The sequence below is a fragment of the Diceros bicornis genome, chromosome 32, assembly GCF_020826845.1.
Source record: "Diceros bicornis minor isolate mBicDic1 chromosome 32, mDicBic1.mat.cur, whole genome shotgun sequence".
NCBI lineage: Eukaryota > Metazoa > Chordata > Mammalia > Perissodactyla > Rhinocerotidae > Diceros > Diceros bicornis.
Genome location: NC_080771.1, coordinates 35,257,863 through 35,279,151, shown reverse-complemented (window position 1 = coordinate 35,279,151; position 21,289 = coordinate 35,257,863). Strand labels below are relative to the sequence as shown.

The 21,289-nt window shown below is 52.5% G+C and overlaps 2 protein-coding genes across 2 annotated transcripts; both read right to left on the bottom strand.

Moving 5' to 3' along the window:
- Positions 1-611: 611 nt before the first annotated feature.
- Positions 612-3,532, bottom strand: FOXL1 (forkhead box L1). The gene has a single exon (XM_058528643.1). The coding sequence runs from the start codon at positions 3,530-3,532 to the stop codon at positions 2,495-2,497; it is 1,038 nt and encodes a 345-aa protein (XP_058384626.1). The 3' UTR covers positions 612-2,494.
- A 9,796-nt stretch (positions 3,533-13,328) lies between these two features.
- FOXC2 (forkhead box C2) lies at positions 13,329-14,834 on the bottom strand. Its single transcript, XM_058528642.1, has one exon. The coding sequence runs from the start codon at positions 14,832-14,834 to the stop codon at positions 13,329-13,331; it is 1,506 nt and encodes a 501-aa protein (XP_058384625.1).
- Positions 14,835-21,289: the final 6,455 nt, after the last annotated feature.

Below are 21,289 nucleotides of genomic sequence, written 5' to 3'. Positions count from 1 at the left end.
ATAGATTCCTAGAAAATGACCCCACTGTCCATTTCTCTTAGCTTTCCTAAACCAGATGAACATGGGGATCAGAGAGAATTTATCCTTATGTGTGTATAAACACCCTTACCAAATAGATACATACTCCTGCTTTTTTTCTGTGCCATAAAAAATAACGTTTATACTATACTTTTTGGAATTGTAACTCTAAAATACTATGCTTTTAAAAAGGCAGTATTAAAAAAAAAAAGGCAGCATTATATTATTGGCTTCTCCAGAAAATAGCCATAATAAATTAACAAAGCACACAAGATAGCAAGTCAAACACAAAAAGGAAAAATTAAAAACATATCCTATACAGGGGAATTTTCATCTTACTTGCTGACATCCCAGCTACATCCACGGGTCCTGGGCTTGTCTGCTCTTGCCCCTACAGACCGTGTGCGCACCTACCCTTGGAAGACAGAGCCCCTTGAGATGCTGACAGCATCCCAAATATAGCCTGTCCCCTCTTTCCTATAACACTGGTTGTTTATTCCCCCAGTAACCCGTCGAACCAGTCACTGAAAGGTTAATGAAAAAACAACTTTATTCACAGAGGCTGAGACTTTGGGGTAACAAAATGTCCAAAGACTGCACTTCCACCACATTTTAAGTTAATCACAGTGAGCCTGGACCTCAACAATGGGATCTCTTCAAAGTTCTTAAAATCGAGGACACTCTGCAGCTCACCAAGCATTCCCACCAGCCTGGGTAGAATGTGGTCAGGGAGACGTGTACGGGTCAGTGGCACATGGCTTTAAGAAGGAATGCTCAGAAAGTCAACTCTGTGCTTACTAATTATTAAATTATTATGCTTGTCTGAAATGTCTTTTCCAACTTATTAACAGGCTCTCTGGATGTAAAGTTGGTGTTCATTCTTATAAGTCCTGGAAACTATTTAAGAAGTTATTTTGAAGACTTATCTCAGCCCACCTCCAAGACTTCATGACTCATTGTGCCTTTCCCACAGCAGATAAAATTAAAGTAACGTGGAGGTTCAGGAAATAAAGGTCAGAACCCCCAAGGCAACCCAAAGAGATACCATAAGAGGTTAGATGCATTTCCCAAAAGGTCCAAGCTGAACTAGGCTGTGAAAATCTCTATTTTCTTAACCAGATCTTGGTTGCAGACTGCCGCCCTCCTGCCCGCTCCTCCCCCACACACCCAGTCACCTCCCCAAGGTGATGATGTGGCTGCAGGCGCTGGTGGGGCTTGGAGAGAGGAGCCCAGTGGCAGGCAGGCCGGGATGCAGTTGGTTGGGAATGTCTGAAAGAACGCTCTCATCAAGCTTCATGCTCTCTGAGGTCCGGAGAGCGGCCTCCAGCAGGCACCAGCTGATGCCCTTCCTCTTGCCAGCACTAACCCATCTCTCCCTCTAACTGCTTTTCCTGTGTCTGTTTCACCCAACTTTTTCAATTAAAAGTAGTCCTTCACTACACAACTCTGGAAAACGTAGCAACAATCAAATCTAGATCTCGAAAAAACATGGAAATTGAAAATCATACATTGTCTGAGACATCTTCCCTCCCTCTCACACACTTCCGATGTCCCCTGAAATCTTTTGATCCCTTAAAAACAAAAGCAAAAAGACAGGAACACTGCTATTGTTGGTAACATGCGTTGGAGAACGTGTGTACTGGCTAAGGAACTATCATAACACAACAAAATGCTATATTATATAGAGTGCACTTCCTTAATAGAAGTTATTAATATAGGCGTTTTCACAGGGCAATTGTTATAGTAAAAAGAGTCAAGTATTTAGCCAAAGAATATAGCATGTTCCTTTTACTGTCTAGAAAGAGAAAAAGAGAAAAATTCTCTAATTAAAATAAAAGTGTGGTTTCTCAGCTTCCACTGGACAATGGTCGTAAATCCTCACCAGGCCCTAGATCTGCTAAAAAACCTGAAAAACAGGGGTCACCCCTGGCGTGCCCACAGGTGGACTTCAGGGACAAACCCAGCTGTGCATACCCATCACCCCAATGGGCTCAAAGCCAAGGCCTGGGCCACAACCACAACCAGGCAGGCGACAGTCAGACACTGGCTCTCAGACAGAAAAGACCACACTGCGTCCGACTGTCCTGCCCCGGGCCTGTCTGGGCCTTCGAGTGCCCCAGACACGGACATGCAGGACCTGTGGTGGGTAGCTGAAGACCACGCCATAAGACTGACCTAAGATCAAGGAATTCTCCTGCTCGCACTCTAGGAGGTCTGAGTTGCCCAAGTCCCAGCGCTTGCATGGTCTTTTAAATCTCTAAAGCCGCTCCTGGTTCTGGGAAGGTCTGCCTCCCAGGAGGCAGGCGAGCGAGTGTGCCCACCTGCGCGCAGAAGTTGGTAACTCTTCCCAGGATCCACACATCGGCAGAGGAAAAGATCATTTTTTAAAAACATGACTCCTTCCCCCAGCGGTGGGAACCGTGGTCACTCACAAGCTCAGACCAGCACAGGGGAAAGACCTGCGCCACTGTTGGCTTTACTGGAAGTGAAGCGCTGTGTCGGGGAGCTGCAGAGGGAAATAGGAGAGGAAAGGGATCCCGAGCTGGTAAAAGCCGCCCTGGACGTGCGGGTCGAGCATCAGGGAAGCATTGAAAGGCGGATGAAGACTGGAGGAGGCGGCCAGAAGCGAGGCGCCCAGACAGCCGCCGGGCTCCTGCTTGGCGCCACTCGGGAGCTCGCCCCTTCCAGCCGACTTCTGGCCCTGCCGTCTCGCCAGGATGCTGTCTATGCTGAAGCTCTTGGACTTGTCGGAGCAACTCGGAGAGCGGCGGGAGACGGGGTGCGGAGGGGACCCCGGGCCGTTCACCGTGCGCGCTGTCTGGCCGACGGCCACGGCTGCTGCGCCCTGGACAGCGTCGCCCGCGTCCTCCTCTGGGGACGCCGGCCCGGGCCAGTGGAGGGGCGCCGGTGGAGAGGAGCCTTCCCTGAGGGGCGAGGGGCGCACGGGCTCTCCCTCGTGGCGGGGGTCCGGGGGGCCGGGGCGCCCTGCCCCGTTCCCCACCTCGGGCTGCGCCTCTGCGCCGCGCTCCTGCGTCTCAACGCGGGACCGCTTGGCCTCCAGGGCCCCGGGGCCCGGCTTGGGCTTCCTCTTTCGGCGCCGGTAGTTGCCGTTCTCGAACATATCCAGGCAGCGAGGGTCCAGCGTCCAGTAGCTGCCCTTGCCTGGCCTCCCTTTCTCGCGGGGCACCTTGACGAAGCAGTCGTTGAGCGAGAGGTTGTGGCGGATGCTGTTCTGCCAGCCCTGCCGGTTGTCGTGATAGAAGGGGAAGCGGTCCATGATGAACTGGTAGATGCCGTTGAGCGTGACCCTCTGCTCCGGAGCGTCCTGGATCGCCATGGCTATGAGCGCGATGTAGCTGTAGGGCGGCTTCTGGGGGGGCTCCGCCCGGCCCGAGGCGGCCAGGGCGGCCGCGGGGGCGAAGGCCAGAGGCAGCCCGGGTCTCTCGGGACCGTACAGATACAGCATGGGCGAGGCGGCCAGAGTAGGCAGCTGGGGACTGAAGAGGTGGCTCATGGCGGGCGGGCGGGAGCCGGCGCTGCGCTCCCCGCGACGCAGGCGACCCGGGCGACTTAGGGACTGCGCCCCGCGCCGCAAGGGCCCTCCCGGGGAGCCCGCCGTGTGTCTGCCTCCCGCTCTGCCGCTCTCCCCCGCCGCTCCGCGCTCTGTCCCTTCTTCATGGCTTTAAAAATGTTAAATAATTGTTGTAAGTTTGCTATTATATGTTGACTTAGCGCTGGAAAATAAATTGTCTATGATAAACAGTCGTTGTGTTCTCAGCCCACCCACATTAATTAAAATTTCATTGCTGAAAAACTCCAAGCTTTTCCCTCCACGTGTCTTTTTGATACCAGCCAATCGGTTTCGGGGCTATTCCTTCATTTGTTTATAGAATTAGTCTGTTGATAAGTCCGCCCACCCAAGTTGAATCAAGCTGTGTTTATTTGGAAAAATTTCCGGGCACCCAATATATAAACGCACTGATCTGATGTTTGAAATATCACGTCCACCCCTTGACGCTGTAAGCACACACAGTCGGTGAGGCAGGATGTGGACCACGATGGCTCCGAGCAGGATCTGCCCGGCCAGGAAGGAGAAGTGGAGATGGGGGGGGGGCGCAGGGGCGAGTTTTACCGCTTGCCTCGGGGAGCCCCTACTCCAGGGACCTCCCACAAAAGGTCTTCTCTTCTCCCAGGCTTAATAGGAGATGTAGAGATAGCATACTCTTGTAAAATGCCTTCGGAGGTCTTGGAAAGCTTCTAGATATTTTAGGAAGGAGAGGTGTGTCTCTCTAAGAGATTTGGGAGTCTGATGAGAAGAGGATGCAGCTCTCCTTGGAGAGATCCTCGACATGCCCTGCAGGAGTCAGGGCGCTTCCTAGAGGCCTAGTATCCCATAGGGGGCAAGCCTGGACCTCCAGGGCTCCCCAGGGATCTGGGGAAGAGGACTCCAGAAACCCAGCTTCTCCTGAGACCAATGCATAGGGGGCTGGGGAGCTGCAGAGGGCATGGGGTACCTGGTCCACAGCTCGGTGGAGGGAAGTTTCAAGTAAACCCATTTGGAGAGTTCAGGGGGAGAAACTAAGGTCTCTCTGATGGGGCTGAGGTTGAAAGCAAGGAACACCATAAAAGGGGAATTTGGCAGCTGGCTCGGGAGAGCTGGTATTTGTGAATGCGGGTCTCTTGCTTTATATTCTGCGCTTTCCTGTTTATACCAAGGAGGGGGGTTATAACAACTTTACAAGTGCACGCAGCTGGCCCGTGATTACATTAAGCATTTGGGAAGCCTGGTGCTCTCCCCCCACCCACCCACCCACCCACTCACCCTGGGTGTAAGCACCCCCTACCCCACTCCACCCCCCTCTCATTTTACATTTAGCGACGTCACAGTTTGAATCAAAAGCCCTGAATGATGCCGATTCAGAAGGAAGTGTCCCTCCTCCTGCTCCACCGCGTTGGGGGAGCATTAGCGTGACTAGTTCCTGTTTATGATCTCTGCTGAATACTTTTAAAAGAAAAAAAAAAAACACTCGGGATAACTGAATTAGCATCTCATTGAGTAAATCGGGCCGCGATGCCAAGGAAAAGAGGGAGAGGTGAGGACGGCAGGTGGGCGTAGAAGCTGCGCACCAGCCGCGCCCCCGCCGGGAAGGCCATCGAGCTGCTAAACGCGCGTTAATGGGGAGGCGGTCTGCCGCTGCTGCTGTCACAGAGAGAGGACACTATCCTGGGGACCAGTTGCTAGCGCTCAGGTCACCTCTGAACACGGAAAGCGGGGAGAATCCCACTCCAAAATGGGGGATCCAGAAAGTAACTCATGTGTTCCGTGGTTCCTGGTAGACCGCAGGGGAGGGGGTACGTTTGAAATACCGAAAAGGAAGTCCCAACCAGGGTCACAAAACCGGTGTGGGTGCAGGCACGGCTTGAGGGAGCGCCAGGCCAGGCCCCGGGACATCACCAGGCCTCCCTCCCTCCACGGCGCTGTATTTCTAGCTCAGGCCAAGCGTCCGGCCCAGCCTGGCCCCGGCCTAGGTCTTGGGGATGGCCCTCCAGCCAGCAGGGGGCGGGGCCCGGTCTTCTTTCTGGCTCTCTGCCTCTCAGTAGAGCACCCGTGCCAACCCTGGGGTGAAAAACGAACCTCAATGCCTGCGCTCTTGCAACCCGCGGGTCCCACAGTCCCTGGGGTCACCCAACCTCTCCAGACCCGCACGCCCCCAGCAAGCTCAAGTTTGGATCCAGTTCGGTCTCCAGCCTCGACGCCCGCTCTAACAGACCCAGAGCAAGAGACAAACGGGTATCACTACGCACTCCCCCACCTCCGCACTCGGAGCCCTTCCTGGAGCTTCCCGGGCACCCGCAGTCCAGCACGCACATCCCTGCCTCTCCAGAAGGCGCGCCGCTGCAGCGCTTCTTCTAAACTCTAAAGCAAATCCGAGCTTGAATTCTCACAATAATAAACACCGCCCAATTTGGGCATGGGCCGGACGCAGGCGGAGACACGCGCGGCTGGTGGGCGGGGCACTGATAGTAAAGAAAAAAAAACACCCAAGTTCTGGTCGCGGTCTGGAGAGGCGCATCCAGTCCCGCGCGTTTGCAGAAGTTTGCAAAGTCTCCGGGAGGTTCCAGCCATAGAACTCCGGAATGGAGCCCCAACCCGGCTCAGGTGGGGTACGCATCCTGGGCTCCCAGGTGAAGCGTCTGTAACTTGAGCCTAGGAGAGGCCACGGTAGGATGGAACCCTGGGCGCTGGGGTGTATTTCCGGGGAGCGCAGGGCACAAACCCCTAGCGTCCGAGAGCGGATGCGCCCTCGTGCGGAAGCTCTGTCGGGTGAGCAAGGAGCAGAGGCCGGGTCGGGGAGCAGCCGAGCCTGGGAGACAGCTCGGGCAGAGTGCGTCCCAGAGAGCCAAACGGGGACCCTGAAAGTATCCTGCAGGCTCTTAAGCGTTTAGATGCCAGAAAAGCTCGTTCATCTCCGAAGTCAGGGCCAGCGCATCTCCCAGTCTGCAGGAAAGACCTGAGATCTCCCGCCTGCCCTGATGCTCCGCGAAGGACCCTGGCGGTTCCAAATCTGGGGCTGGAGCAGAAATCAGGTTCGCCGTGGGATGAAGGCAGAGAGTACCATTCCCTCCTACTCCCCCGACCCCCCCCCCCGGAAAGCGTGCTCCTTGGGCAGGCTGGGCAGAGGCCAGACACCAGGCCCTGGCACCAAAGAGGCATCAGAAAAAAAGACTGCGGGGGTGAGACAGGAGCCCCTCCCACTCCCCCCCACACACCAGGGGCATCTACCCTTCCCCAGGCCCCCCCCCCCGTAAATATAAAAGCAGACACTCAAGTTAACAATGATCTGTGTCATCTTTCCAAATATCTACATTACTTTTCTAAATGTGAAGACAGTTAATGAATTATATATATATGTATATATGTATATGAATGAATGATTCCACCATGTGTGCAATATGTTTGAGAAGAGTGAGGGCAGAAGGATGCAGGACTTACTCAGCCAGGGCACCCTACTGCCAACCTGAAAACGTTGGAGATGATGATAATAACAAGGATAATGTTAAGAATTAAAATGTCTTGTATGCTAATATGTGCTGGCACCATTCTCCATGCTTTCCTTGTATTAAGTCACTCCATCCTCACAGCCATCCTAGAAACAGAAATCTTTATCATTCCCATTTTGCAGACCAGGAAACTGAGGCCAAGAAGTTTGCTTGCCTTGGGTCTCCTATGAGGAAGTGTTGCAAGGACAGGAAACAATCCTATGATCACAACTACTGTGTGTGGATGCTAAGGGCCCTGTGAAAGTTCTCTCGAGAACCCTCATAGCATCTGTGAAAGACAGGGGTGATGGATCTGCCCATTTTACAGATGATGAAACTGAGTCAGGGCACAGAACACCCCAAGACAATGGAGGTAGTAAAGAGCAGAACAGGGATTGGAAGCCGCAAGCTTCCCTCAGAAAGTGGCTTCTCTGAGGTCTGACAACTCTAGTGTCAGCAGAGGCTCCAAGCAATGTGTCAGGAGAAAACAAATGGAAAGGGGGCCCTCCAGAGAGGAGAGGTGTGTGGCACTTCCAGAGCTGGGACATTTGGGGCATTATATGTAGGAAATCAGAGTCCTCACCAATATCCTACCAAAACCCAGAAGACTCTCCCCTGCTCCCCTCCTCTCTCACTTTGAAAGGTTGGGGAGCAGGGTCTTCTGCGGCTTCTCCTGGGGGAAGCGAGCCCTGAAGGTAAGAGTGGACCGGTCAGCTGATGCTGAGTGAGGCCCAGAGAGCAGGGAGAATTTCCCAAATTACTGATTTCTTTAGAGCTCTCCTTGTTCAAAGAAATGATTTCAAGGGTCTAAACAGGGGCAGTTAGGGCACAGACGCTGCCCTGCCCAAGCACATCAGCATTTAGCCTGATACATGCAGTTCATTGAGATCAAAGAATCCTGTCTCTTCTGTTATCCAGGTAAATCCTAACAACTAACCGTGAGTGCTTACTATGGACTGAGCGCGATCGAAGCACTTTCCCAATGTGTGCTGGGTTCATTAATCCTCACAATAACGCTGTTCAACGATCCCATCATCTTCAATTGAGAAATGCACCCAGAGAGCTTGAGAGAGCATGCCCGAGGTCACATGAAGCCTCAGTTGGCCTCTGTGTAGGGCCTGAGTTGGCACATGAGGATTCGGCTTGTAGAGAAAGGCTCTGTGGGGGGGTCCTGCCTGTAAAAATATCTCTGAGGCAGAGAGAGAGCCCCCAGGGGCTGCTGGACAAAGGGAAGGCCCAGGGCCAAGGCCACTGAGCCAGGGGTCAGAGGGGCCTCTGTGACCTCCCAGCCTGGGTGGGCATATAGACTGAGCACAAAGCTGCACCCCAGGCCCGGGAGATGGCGACGCCACCCCAATGCTCCCCAGCGCCATTCCTTTAAGGGACCTGCGATGCCAGCTAGCTCATGGATCTGTCAACCCCCATTCCCTCCATTTCAGCTTTTCACACACTCACAGGCCCAGGATAAAGTCCCCACAAGTCTGACACTGGAGAAACCATAGCTAGAGAGACACATTCAAGAATCAAACTCTACACAAGCTATGTCTTTCTGCTTTTGCCATAGAGCAGGAATTTGCAAAACCAAGGGAAAGACTTGCACAAAGCCAGGCGGTGGCGTCTTCCCAGGCGCAGCGGCTGTCCCTGACTGCGGCCGCCTAGCCTTCCAAACTCCCTGAAACATTCCACCCCCTTCCTTACATGCCTATGTCAAAAAGCAAACATTTCAAACGCCTTGGCGAGCGGAGGCCATGCAAGAAAGAGGCAGGCGGGGAATGCTTCTCGAAGTTTGGGAAAGCATTTCCCGTACGTGGTGCCAGAAAGCACGCTCTGGTGGCTCTGACCCAGTGTGTCTCGCCCACCTGGGGAGAGCCCCCCAGCCATCCCTGGCCTGGCTGCACCTAAGGCATCAAACCTCAGATCTCTACTCGTCCACTTCCACCGCACCCAAGAGTCAGGAATGTGCGGTCTGGGACGACAGCAGGCGCGCATTCCCTGAGGCACCCAGCACGGGCTCCACGACCCTGGGCACGCCTTCTCCAGAAACGTGGTCCTGCCCATTAATCCATGGGTGTCTTTTCTCAGTGTCCCTCTCTCCACCCACCTCGGGTGTCTGGCTATCAATAGATTCCCATTGGACCAAACTTGCCGGACACGCCATCCAGTTTTTTGGATTTGGGATGGGGATGGGGAGCCAGCAGGCAGGCGCTCAGGCACCAGGGCCCATTTTCAGGGGGCCTGGGAGCTGCTCTCTGTGCTTTGAGTGCAGCCCACATGTCCCCCACCCCGGGCCCAGAGGTGAGCCCCAGGCAGTCTTGTGGTAAAGGGGAGGAGATGGATCCGGAAAGATTTATGAGCCAAATGCTGAGGTTCCCAGGACCTGCGTTTCTTCCCCCTTTCACTTCTGATCTCCGTTTCTTGCTGGCGGGGAAGGGGAGTGGGGTAAGTGAGGGCCCGCTGCAGGAGCCCCGGCTATGCTGGGAAGGAAAGTGCTGGGCTGCCCAAAATGCCCTCGCACTCACCTGGTCATCTTACAGATGAGAAGACTGAGGCAAGGGAGGGCAGTGGTTTGTTCTCCCAGCAAGGTGTCATCTTCTAATTCCTAGCCCAGTGTTCCAGCAATTTGAGGATGCAAGTCACCACCGATTTTGGCATCCCCAGGGACAGGCCACTTGAACCAGGGCCGAGAGAGAGAACCACCTGGCCACAGACCCAAGTCGGGTATTGGGAGAGAGGCCCAGGCTGGGCCGCATACTGGCAGTCCCTCTTCCTGAGAGTGGGGAGCCTGGGGCATTTCTCCTGAGTCTCAGGAGAAGCAAAGGCTACCCCAGCTGCAGCCTCTCCATGACTGTGAATGTGCAGGATGCTCAGAGGCCACGGGGTCTCTCCAGCAGGCCCATATCTGTCAAAACTGGACCTTGGTTAGAGGCACAGTCCACCCAGCCAAGGCCTCTTGGGGACATAGGGTTAACTGTATGGGAAACATCTATGCCGTGGTGTTTGTGTTGCTTCCATTTTATTTGCAGTGTCTTTGAGACCTGCCGAACTGTATCTTACTGGGTCAGGAAGGAACATGGGTTATAGACCACGGCTTAATGCAAACTGCCATTCCGTGGACTGCACAGCCACCCCAGCCAGGAGTCCCAGCAGCCTGCGACAGGCATTCCAGCCCTTCCATCTCCGACCTCCTTTCCCCTTTTCCTGAAAGGCCTTAGGCCTCCGGAGGACTGAGCGGCCAAAGGAAGGGGCGGTGAGTGGATCTGTGGAGCAAGGACAGCCTGTGCCCCTCGTGAGCAGTCTTTGCGCGCAGGGCGGCAGACACGCAGGGTGGCAGCGAAGACGCGCAAGGCAGCCCGGAGGGCGGTCAGGCCCGCGCTGCTCAGCGTCACACCGCGGGGCCTTCCCACTCCTCAGGGAGCAACAGATGCCCCCGAGGACGCTAAGCCCCTAAGTCTGAGGTCTGCGTCGAAAGCCAGGGCTGAGTGAGCTCGAGTGCAGCGCCCAGCACAGTGGCTGGCCTTCTAGCACTTACCCACACAGACCCCGACCTCCGGGGCCTCAGACTGAGGAACCCTTCTGGGGTCCCGGAGGCCTCCCAAAGAGCCCTGGCCTGACACACCCCTCCACTCTGCCGCCTCCAGAGGCCCGGATAAAGCCCCAAATACACCCCCCCCCCCCGTTGCCCTCATGGCCTCCATGAGGTGAGGGGCCCTTCTCGAGCTACCCACATGGGTGAGCGGCCCACGGCACAGCGGGAACTTCTTTAAGAGGCCTTCCCAAACGTGGAAGATCCCAGCGTGGCTTGAGCAGCACGGCAGGGTGTCTCACCCCACTGCATCCCATTTTTCTCTCCTTTGTTTTCCATGTGTCTCTCAGACCTCCTCTGAGTTCCAAATCTTAAGATGAGGGCAAGTTTTCAGGGAGGACTCTTCGAAACATCTGAGGAAGGAGAAAGCCTGCTAGAATACTCTCCTCTTCTCCTGCAGCCCAAACAGCATAAAAAGAACAGGGCAAAATGAAAAGGATTACCAGAACTGGGCAAGGAGTGCCGGCCCCTTTCATTCTGCAGCTCAGAGAGGGGGACTCTCTACCCCCCACCTCCCACTGTAACTGGCTGGCCAGCTCACTCAACCAAAGCACAGTGGCCTGGGGGCCTGCTTCAAGTCAGCACCAACCACCAGGGCTCCCGGCTCCTACACGTTATGAAAAGGAATAAAATGCAGCCTCATAGTGTCAACCACTTGCCACCTCTGGTGCCGCAGACTGGAAAAATCTGAGCTGCGCATATGGGCAAAATTATTATGCTCAAACTTCCCCAAATTCTATTTCAGCATAACATAGAGACAAAATGACATGTTGAAAACACCACCACAACACCCAGGTCACATTAACACCACCGCATCAAGTAAAATCACCTTGTGGAAAATCGTCATGGCCTGAAATGTTAGGTTCCCAAGAAACTTCACCCTTGGCAAAGTACAGCTCACCTGCTGGGGTGGGAAACTAGTTCCCAATCTGGAGCTCTGGCCCCAAAATTCACACGCAGAGACCAACAGGGGAGTTGTGGATTTCGGCCAGTGAAACAGATAATAAAGCCATTTCCCCTCAGCCATGTCTCACAAAGGCTGCATTGCTATTAAAAATTTTAAAAAGACGAGCTATCAAAATTGAAAAGAAAAATCATCTCCGTACTATTTCAAGTCCTGGAAAAGTTGATATATTTAGAACTCTAAAAGCATTGTAAATTATTTTTTAAGGGCAATGAGGCTTTAAAATTTTTCACTGCAGTAGGGTAAAGATTTAGAAATCAAATCAAGAAGTAAAGAGGTCTGAAATCCAGCTCTGATCCAGCCATCACCGGGGATGTTCGTTAAATGCTACATAATGGATCCCCTTTGGACCTTCACTGGTTCAGTTCAAATTCTTTTCTGAAAAACCATCAGAGTGGGTAAGGAAGTCCGCATTTTAGGAAATCCAGGGACAGCACACCCCTGGTTTGTAGTTAGCTGATGGAAAATGTTTATCCTACCCCTGCTTCGACTCCTAAATTGGGGATGGCTGGACATTGAGATGGAATGGCACGGTTTGTTTTGACAATTGGCATGTTTTTCTGCATTTAGCGAAATGCATTACAGCAAATGACATTACAGCACGCCGTCCTTCAGGCAGCTGCATCCAGCCAGAACTGTGCCCCGATTGCCTCGGTGGGATTTTGAATTAATCAAAAGCGTTTTCTGTCACTAACAAGACAATAGGTTGGTGCCCCCATTCCTCTGTGATCATCTGTATATGTCTACACGTTTACCCACCCGCATAACAAAAATTATCAAAACAGGTGGATTTGCAAACACACCTTGTTTTTAAAAAATTCGAGAACACAAATACACTGTTCGGACTTTGGGCAGAAAAACAACATGGGTTTATTTTAAGGTAAGTACAACAATTAAGACCACATAAGACAAACACAGGTGAAGTTAAATTTTTTTAAGGTTTTTTTTTTCTTTTAGGAATGCTCAGGGAGGCATCTACTATACACAACCATCACACTTTGCAAATAAAAAGTATCAGATACTTGACTTTATCCGCCAACAACAACAAAAAATAAATTATTTTCCTGTTTGGTAAAAGACCTAGACCTGGGAAAAGAATCACATCTCATAATTGTACAGGGGGAAAAATATCCCACATAGGTTTCTTGAATTTTCGATTTGGCAGTTAGAAATGGTTGGGCAAGATGAAAAATTATCCAGTGAACTCAACTTTAAATATTATATTAATGGCTCTGAACAACAACAAAAAATAGCCTGATTACAAATCCACACATTTATACAGCACGGTTAGAGAAATTCAAAATTACACACAGCACATATATAATCTATAGAGACCCCCCATAAACCTATGGGGGTCTCTACAGAGAGGCATTACTGGGTGGCTATGGGATTTGGTCCATAACTTATTTTTGAAACCCCGAGTGGAGCGGTGAGCACAGCCATCCTGGTAGGGGAGAGGGATTTTAAAAATCAAGATTCATTTCGTTGGGCCGCGTCCCTTTACAGGGGCTTCTTGGAATCTCGGAAACCGGGCGGCGAATTACAGTTACCTGCAGCTTCGCAGAGGGCCGAGGCCGGCGCGCGCGCTCTGCTCCCGGTCCGAGAAGAAGCTGGCGGACAAGTTTTGGTTCTTCCTGCGTCTCTGCAGCCTGAACTGTCTGAGCGAGTCGGGCCTGGGAGGCGAAGCCGGAGCGGGCCGGGGCAGGGGAGGGCCGGGCCAGGTCAGTATTTCGTGCAGTCATAGGAATAGGGGGCTGCGTGGCGGTAGAGAGACGGCGTGGATCTATAGGGCAGCTGACAGCTCGCGTTGCTGCTCACCTGGGGTTCCCCGAGGGCCGAGTTCTCAATCCCCAGCCGGTGGGAGTTGAACATCTCCCGGACGTTGGGGAAAGTCTGCTGCTGGGCCGCGAAAGTGTGGCCGGGTAGGTGGTTCAGGTCCCCGCTGTGGTTGAGATACCAAGAGGCCGCCTGGGCCGCGGCGGCCCCGGGCTGCGGCGCCGGCTGGGGCTGGGGAGCCGGCGGGGGCGGCGGCGCCTGCGGGTGGTGGTGGCCGTGATGCTGGTGGTGGTGGCCGGCAGCGGCGAGCGCGCCCTCCTGGCCGGCGGCGAGGTTGAGGGCGCTCAGGGGCGACGTGGGGCCGCTCGGGTGGTCCGAGAGGGCCTCGTCCAGCGCGGGCGGGACGCACATGTGCGCCGGCCGCTCGGCCCCGGTGTACAGGCTCATGGCGCGCATGCTGCACTGGTAGCCCCCGGCGCCCCCGGCCTCCAGGCCCTGCGCGCACGGCTGGCCGTAGGCGGCGGGCGGCGCGGCGGCGTAGGGCAGCGCCAGCGGTGGCACCACCAGGCCCGCGCGTCCGGCCGCAGGGCTCAGCTCGCCGCCGGGCGGCGACGTTCGCAGCGTCATGATGTTCTCCACGCTGAAGCCAGGCAGCCCGTTGGGGGCGCCGGCGTGGTGCTCCGGCAGCGAGCCGTCTGGGGAGCCGGCGGGCGTGGAGGTCGCGCTGCGCGGGCTGCCCTGCAGCGCGCTCTCGGGGCTCAGCGTCTCCACCTTGGTGATGACCGGCAGCGCCGGCGACGCCGCCTCGCTCTTGATCACCACCTTCTTCTCGGCCTCCTTGGGGGCGTCCGCTAGGGGGGGCCCGGCCGGGGTGCCCTTGGACGCTGCGGGGGGCGGCTCCTTGAGGTGGGCCCGCTCCTCCTTCTCCTTGGGCACGTCCTTCTTCTTGAAGCGTCGCCGGCGCCGCAGGAAGCTGCCGTTCTCGAACATATTGTAGGAGTCGGGGTCCAGGGTCCAGTAGCTGCCCTTGCCCGGTTTCTTGTCGTCGCGGGGCACCTTGACGAAGCACTCGTTGAGCGAGAGGTTGTGGCGGATGCTGTTCTGCCAGCCCTGCTTGTTCTCCCGGTAGAAGGGGAAGCGGTCCATGATGAACTGGTAGATGCCGTTGAGGGTGATCTTCTTTTCGGGCGCGTGCTGGATGGCCATGGTGATGAGCGCGATGTAGCTGTAGGGCGGCTTGACGAGGTCCTTGGGCGCCGCGGGCTGGTGGTGGTGGTAGGGCGCGTAGGAGCGGCCCATGCCCGCGCCGTACTGCTCCGGGTGGCCCGAGTAGACGCCCATAGGGCTGGCCATGCCGCCGTAGCTGCCCGCCGCCCGGTAGTAATTCTGCTCGCTCAAGTAGGGGACCACTCCCAGGGCGTTGGGGTCGGACACGGAGTAGCGCGCCTGCATGCTGCGTCCGAGACGGCTCGCCACTGCCTGCGCGCACCGACCGCGGAGAAGGCCCTGCGAGAGCGACAGAGAGGGAGAGAGAGCTAGAGAGAGAGCGAGAGCAAGAGACAGGGGAAGGGAGCCGGCGGGGGGAGCCCCGGGCGCCTGGAAGCTTCAGGGGCGAGCTGGAGGAGGCGCCGGCGCTGGGCGCCCGCCTTCGGGCGGAGAAGCCGCGCTGGTTTTCAGCGGACCGGGTGGATCAGCATCCTGGAGGGCGCGCCCCGGCGAGCGCAGCGCCAGCCCCTGCTTGCTCGCTCGCTCGCTCTCGGGACCGGCGGGTGGCAGCTCAGGCGAGCGGCGGGGCACGGAGCGGAGACGCCACGCGCGTAGTGGACAGAGGCTGCTCTCTCGGTCCGCGCCAGGGGCGGGAGGGTGGCTCTCCAAGCCCCCCAGCAAATCGGCAGCCCTGAGGATCAGCGAGCCGGGGTCCAGAGCGGCAGCCCTGCTGAGCCCGGAAAAAGAGGCAAAGTCCCTTTTAGGGATTGGGAAAAGTTTCAAAAGTCGTCTTGCTGAAAGCGAGTTTTTACTTTCCTCCGGCCACGCCCCCTCCGGGAACTTTGGACCAATAACCCGGCAGCTGTGGGGAGTTGGCGCCAATCAGGGCGAGGAGCGCCGGAATCCGTCGGCTCTAAGACCCAGCCGTGCAGAACCAGACTTGAATGCAGATCAGTCTTAACTTGAAAAGATTTTTTTAAAAGAGTTATATTTTATTAAAATTTATTTTATTATCACATTTTGGTTAATGGGCCCACGTGCCCAGAGCAAAAAGAAAAAACCCGAAGCTTTTTTGCAGAAAAAAGTTAGTTTGAAATATAAAGTCGAATTGCTTAATGTAGTCAAATATCTCCCCAAAGACGATGTAAGTAGCAAAGACCCTCGGACTATTTTTCTTATTAATGAGTGATGAGGCGAATAATTAGATTTCCTAATAATCTGGGCCCAGGTGTAATGGATTCAAAGCAAACGTGCTGGATAGGAATGGAAGGGGCCTCCCATGGATCTTGTCATTATTTAAGCAAATAATTAATAACCAAGAGAAGTTTCCAGGTTCAGGGCCGTCAGGAATAACCTATAAAGGTATTAGAGGCAAATTATAGCATCTGAAGGCCCCTCACCCCCACCTGGGGATGCAGGCCGAGGTGTCTACAGGGCAAGGCAGACTGGGGAAAATAGCAAGTCTTGAGAATCTAATCCTTTAAATTCGCCTTGGATTCGGCAAATCATCCACGTTGTCGCGCACAGTTGTGTGGGGTTTGGGGAAGAGAGTGAAATAACTCTGCTCATTTCCTCTCCCGCGTAGACGCCTGCAGCCCACCGACTCCAGCTTCTCAGTGTCTCTCGCTTTTCCCAGAGATAAATTCACTTTGACAGCCGACTCCCGCGCTCCCAAAAGACGGGAACAATGCAGCAGCGAGCCACCGGGCCGGGCGGATCTGGGCTCCTCGGCCCTCGAGGAGAAACCCGAGCCGCTTTCCGCGGGGTTTTCGACCCAAGACGCGCGTCCCCAGCGCGGGCTCCTAACTGCCAGCCCGCCGCTGCAACACCCACCCGGGACGCATCCCTACCTCCCGCTCCCGGCAAAGGCCCCTTGGGAATCTCCAAGTTGACTTCCTATATCTCAGTGTTTTTTGTTTAGTTGGTGTTTGATAAGGTGATCTGGGCGCCAGGGGAGGACGGAGTAAGCGATTGCAAACGGTTAAAGGCATTCCCAGAGGTGGTATTATTCGAGGTATTGACCCGGAGCGGCTGGGAGGTCCTGGCCATTCAGGGCTTTCTCCTTCCCTCTAGGAATCTCGGAAAGTTTGTTTATCTGTGGACTGAGTATTTATTCCTTCAACACCTCGAATAATCAGATCCTGCTTTGTCCCTTCCCCTGAAGGGGCAGGATTCTCCCATAAGGAGGGCTAAACGCTGGTCAGAACTCTTTGGAAGGTGTCCGTCCAGCTGACTAGGGAAGAAGACTTCATGTAAAACTTTCGTAGCTCAGGTTTCCTTAGCCCTGCTAACTCTGCTGCCAGTTTATTAGATTAGCTTATTAGAGTCTCAGGAAAAGGATTTGAGAGAATCTACCCGCCATCCTTAACTTTTGGGAGGTGAACGGATGGCCTTGGGGATACCTCATTCATTTTCAATAAAAGAACAAAAGAAAAAGTATTATTTATGTGCATTATCTATGAATGGTATTATCTCCTGACAAATTCAAAATCAAAGAGAAAGTCCAAAACGGGTTCCTATTACCTCAAATATTATACTTCTGAAATACTATATTTTTTACAGGGCTATAAGTTTTTTCTCCAACTTGATTTTTTTTTTTCTCAACGAAGTAAAATACTGCTACCCAGTCCTCAGCTCACAGGTGAATGGTTTGAGCGTTCTCCCATCACCCAACTCCCACTACGACTTTATTATTTTTTAATACCTCTAGTATTTTCACATCCATCTAAAAAAAAAAACTGGCAAAAAGCCCCTCTCTCCTGGAGCACGTGACAGGCACCCTGAGTTCTGCTCATAGTTTTACTGGAAATGCGAACTATTGATCAAGAAACACTCCTCAGTCTGTAGGCTTCCTGGAGGAATATTATTTACTCTGCTTTTACTAGGTTTTCTCTCTTTTTTTTAAGCTTTATAACAGCACAGGGCAAAACTCAACATAGCTAAGGACTGAGGAAAAGAAACTCCAAAATGACAGTTTCTGCCTGAGTTTGTATTTACAAGGGTGTCCAGGTTTAAACCAATGTCATCTCAAAAGAACTAGGTTGAGTTGCCAAGATTATTACCCTCCCCCCCAAAAAAGTGGGGATGGGAAGGGAGAAATCCTTATAATCAAGACAGAAAAGGTGAGAGAGACATTTTCCTTCGCCCTGGAATTAGGTTTCTTCTCGGCTCAGTAGGACTGCGGGAGAGATGTTTGTCCAGGTTATTAAAACAACACCTTCCACACACCTGGACTTTGGAAAAACTATATTTCCGATCTTTTCTTTAACCTGCCAGGGTATTTTGGATTGGGGGCTGCTAATATCTTGCTGATTTCTTCCTTTCCTGACCTAGCTGTCAGTGAGCCGAAAGCGGAATCGGGTCCCAGAGAGCCCTGGTGTGTTACTAGAATAATAAGCGATGATAAAGCAAAAGATATTCAAGCCACTTTCCCTCCACTGCATTGCCTTCTCGCCTGGGCGCCACCGGCTCCTGCACCTGGAGGCGGCTCCGGCGGACCTGTGGTGTTGGCGCCACCTTCAGGCCAACAGGGGAACTACTCTTAAACAAGAAAAAAAAACAAGCAACGACTGTTGTGGTTGCAATGCAGGTGCTGACACCTGGTGGCTGCACCTTAGCATTGCAGGGGCAGGAATAAAGCCTTCAAAGTCTGTGAGAGAGAAGGTAATAGACTGTGTGCGGCGCGTCGGTTAAGAAAAAACAAAACACTTTCCGTAGCTTTGCAATGTGTCAAGATCATGATCTGTTGGAAAACAGAACTGTCTTTGGAACTGCTCTGGGAACAAGAAATCCTCTCTAGGGAGATTCGCTGAGGTTTTAAGGAAGTATCTGTGCCTCTTAGGTGGCTAGAAGTCTGGGTATTTTTTTTCCAGAGTTGTTGAACAACTTGCTCGTCCGTCGGTGTCTTCCCATGGCAGCTGTCTTTCTGCCCCACGTGTGGTGCGAGTTTCAGGGAACTCATCAGAAAAATGTTTGTACTGGATGTGTGTGTACTGCATTGGCTTTAACAAGAGGGAGACCTGTAAATGCATCTGCAGCCGCTTCTGCTTCCGAGGCACAACGAAGAACTCACGGAGGGGACAAGTGAAAGGAGTTTTGTGTCTTCTCTCACCGTTTTCAGTACATTCGCCCCAATATCCTTCAAACAGTTCCCTTCTGGGCTCACGAGATGCCCTGGGTTTTAGGGAAAGGGACCAGGTATAAGAGCAGTCCCAGGCTTCCAAGAGCTACTTGGAATCAGATGAACCCTTGGGTTAAACAGAGTCAGTGCTGCTGCTTAAAAATCCATTGTAATCCCCCTCCTAGAAATGATCTGTTTCCAAGACAAAGAGTGTGCCCCTGATGAAATCTGTCTGAGCCCATTTTACTGAGCATGACGTTTCCGGGGAGTTAAAGCGATAGGGCACCGTCCACAAAAGGCAGTGCTGTGAACAACAAAATAACAGAGGGTGAGGACCATTCTTGGTTAAAAGATTAAAGAAACTGAACAACTAGGTGCAATACTTGATCCTGGATAGAGGGGAAAAAAACTAATAAAGGACAGGTTTGAGAATAGCTGGGGAAATTTGAATCTGGAGTATTAGATAATAATCTTGTATGAGGGTTAACATTCTTGAGTGTAACAATTACATGTGGTCAAGTTAAAGCATGTCCTTGTTTTTAGAAGGTACACGTCAAAATATTTAGCACTGATATTCATCATCTCTGCAACTTTCAAAAGATTCAGCCAAAGTAGGGGAGGGAGGATAGAGCGGAGAGAGAGCAAGTTGCCTAAAATGTGGTAAAATAAGAGCAATGGCTGGGCCTACAGTATGTGGTGTTCATTGTGTACTGTTCTTGCAATTTTTTGGGAAGTTTGAAATTTTTCAAAATTAAAAAAATTGGGGTAAAAACACCACTGTTCCTCTGATAATTAAAAAAGGTATGTGACAGAAGCAAAAATCTTTCCATGGAAGGAGTTGCAAACCCCAGTGGAGGCCCAACTTGGCCCCTGTGTCCCCTCTCCTTGTGTTCTGGAAGTTTCTGAAAAACAATCTTCAACAGTCATGGAGTTTATCACATTTACTTGTGATTGGTAAAGAAAAAAAAGCTGATTCTCTAAGAAGCTTATCTGTCTTATAATTCAAGCATTGCCACAATTAACACAAAGACCCAAGAAATGCAATAGAGCACTACAGATGTTTTTGAAACAGAATATTAAAGATATACATATGTTTCTCCCTAAAGAGAGTTAATTACACACTGCTCTATGCTGCCCATATCATCCAAGTCCTATATAGTTGCCCTTTTCCACACTGCTATGTAATTGATTGGCTTACATGGTGTACCAATCAGTTGAGGCTGGTGTATGCTGAGTAACAAACACCCCAAGTCTCGATGACTTGATCCTGAGCCAACCCAGCTCCTCGGGGGCTCTGCTCGTCAGCATCGATCAGGAGCCTGGGTTTTCAAAGGCTATAACTCCTGTTACCTTGGCAGGGGCAAGAGAGGGAGATCCTACCCTGGGAATCAAATGATCCAGCCTGGAGTTGACATGTGTCACTTCCACTCACAACTCATTGGCCAGAGCTGGTCACAGGGGCCCCTAGGGGACGGGAATTTCAGTCTTTGCTGTGCCCGGGCAGACAGGCGAGTGACATTCTTTTAGCAGCCTCATGTCCACCACACATGTCCTACCTTTCTTGGCAGCTGGTGACCCTGTCTTGTTTGTCTCAGCAGCCCAGTACCTCGTATGATACCTCGACCCATGATAGGTGCACAAGAAGTGTTCGTTGAATGTATGTATGACTTTTCCAAGATTTTTCTCCCTAATACATAAGGGAAAATGTAATGTGTGCATGCTGTGTGCCAAGCACTCTGCCAGATGTTCTGCCCATGGTATCTCATTTAATCCTCTTTTGGGGTAGGTACCATCAATATCACCATTTCACAGGGGAGGAAACTGAAGTCTAGAGATCTTAAATCACTAACCCAAGTCTTGCAGCTACAAGTGGTGGAATCAGGATCTCCTAACCCATTACTTTGCTGCCTCTTTGGGTTAGGGCCTTGGAAATCGGAGGAGACTTAAAAAGTTAAAATAGAAACTTCTAGTAAATAAAAATAGTCTGTATGGAAACATACGTATATATATATATATAATTTCATAACTATATATACACAGTCAATAGTGTATGCATGAAGGCATGACTTCTAAACACATGAATTAATGTCTATGAAATTTTAGGTTTTTCTATCACCAACTTGAACTCCTGTAATTAAGTCTGTGGGGCAAATGGGCTCATTATGGGAGCCTGTAAAAAGAGGACTGCTCCTGGGGAGTTGCAGACAGGGCTTGGATTGTTGGACGAGGGCAGGGAGAAAGAGGTCAAGGGCCTACTTGTTTTTCACCAAATTTGCAGCCTGTGGGGTGGGTGTTCTGAGCCCCAGGGAATAAGCCAGACTTGGAATCACAAGCTGGGGGCAGCTTTGGCCAGTGCCTCAAAGTGACCGCTGGGTCTCAGAGTGGTAATAACTGAGGGAGGCCCCAGAGAGACCTCTAAAGGACTGAATGCAGTCAGCAGCACAGAGGGGCTCCCCGAGGGGAGTCAGATCATCGCTGGCACTGGATGCTCTTCACCCTTTAGGAATTCCATCAAGCCCGGGACACTCTCCCGCTGGCCCCAGCCTTTGCACATGTGCGTCCACACAGGGGACTTCCAATG

Coding starts and splice junctions, on each gene's coding strand:
- FOXL1 (XM_058528643.1), bottom strand. CDS start 3,532: ATGAGCCACCTCTTCAGTCCCCAGCTGCCTACTCTGGCCGCCTCGCCC.
- FOXC2 (XM_058528642.1), bottom strand. CDS start 14,834: ATGCAGGCGCGCTACTCCGTGTCCGACCCCAACGCCCTGGGAGTGGTC.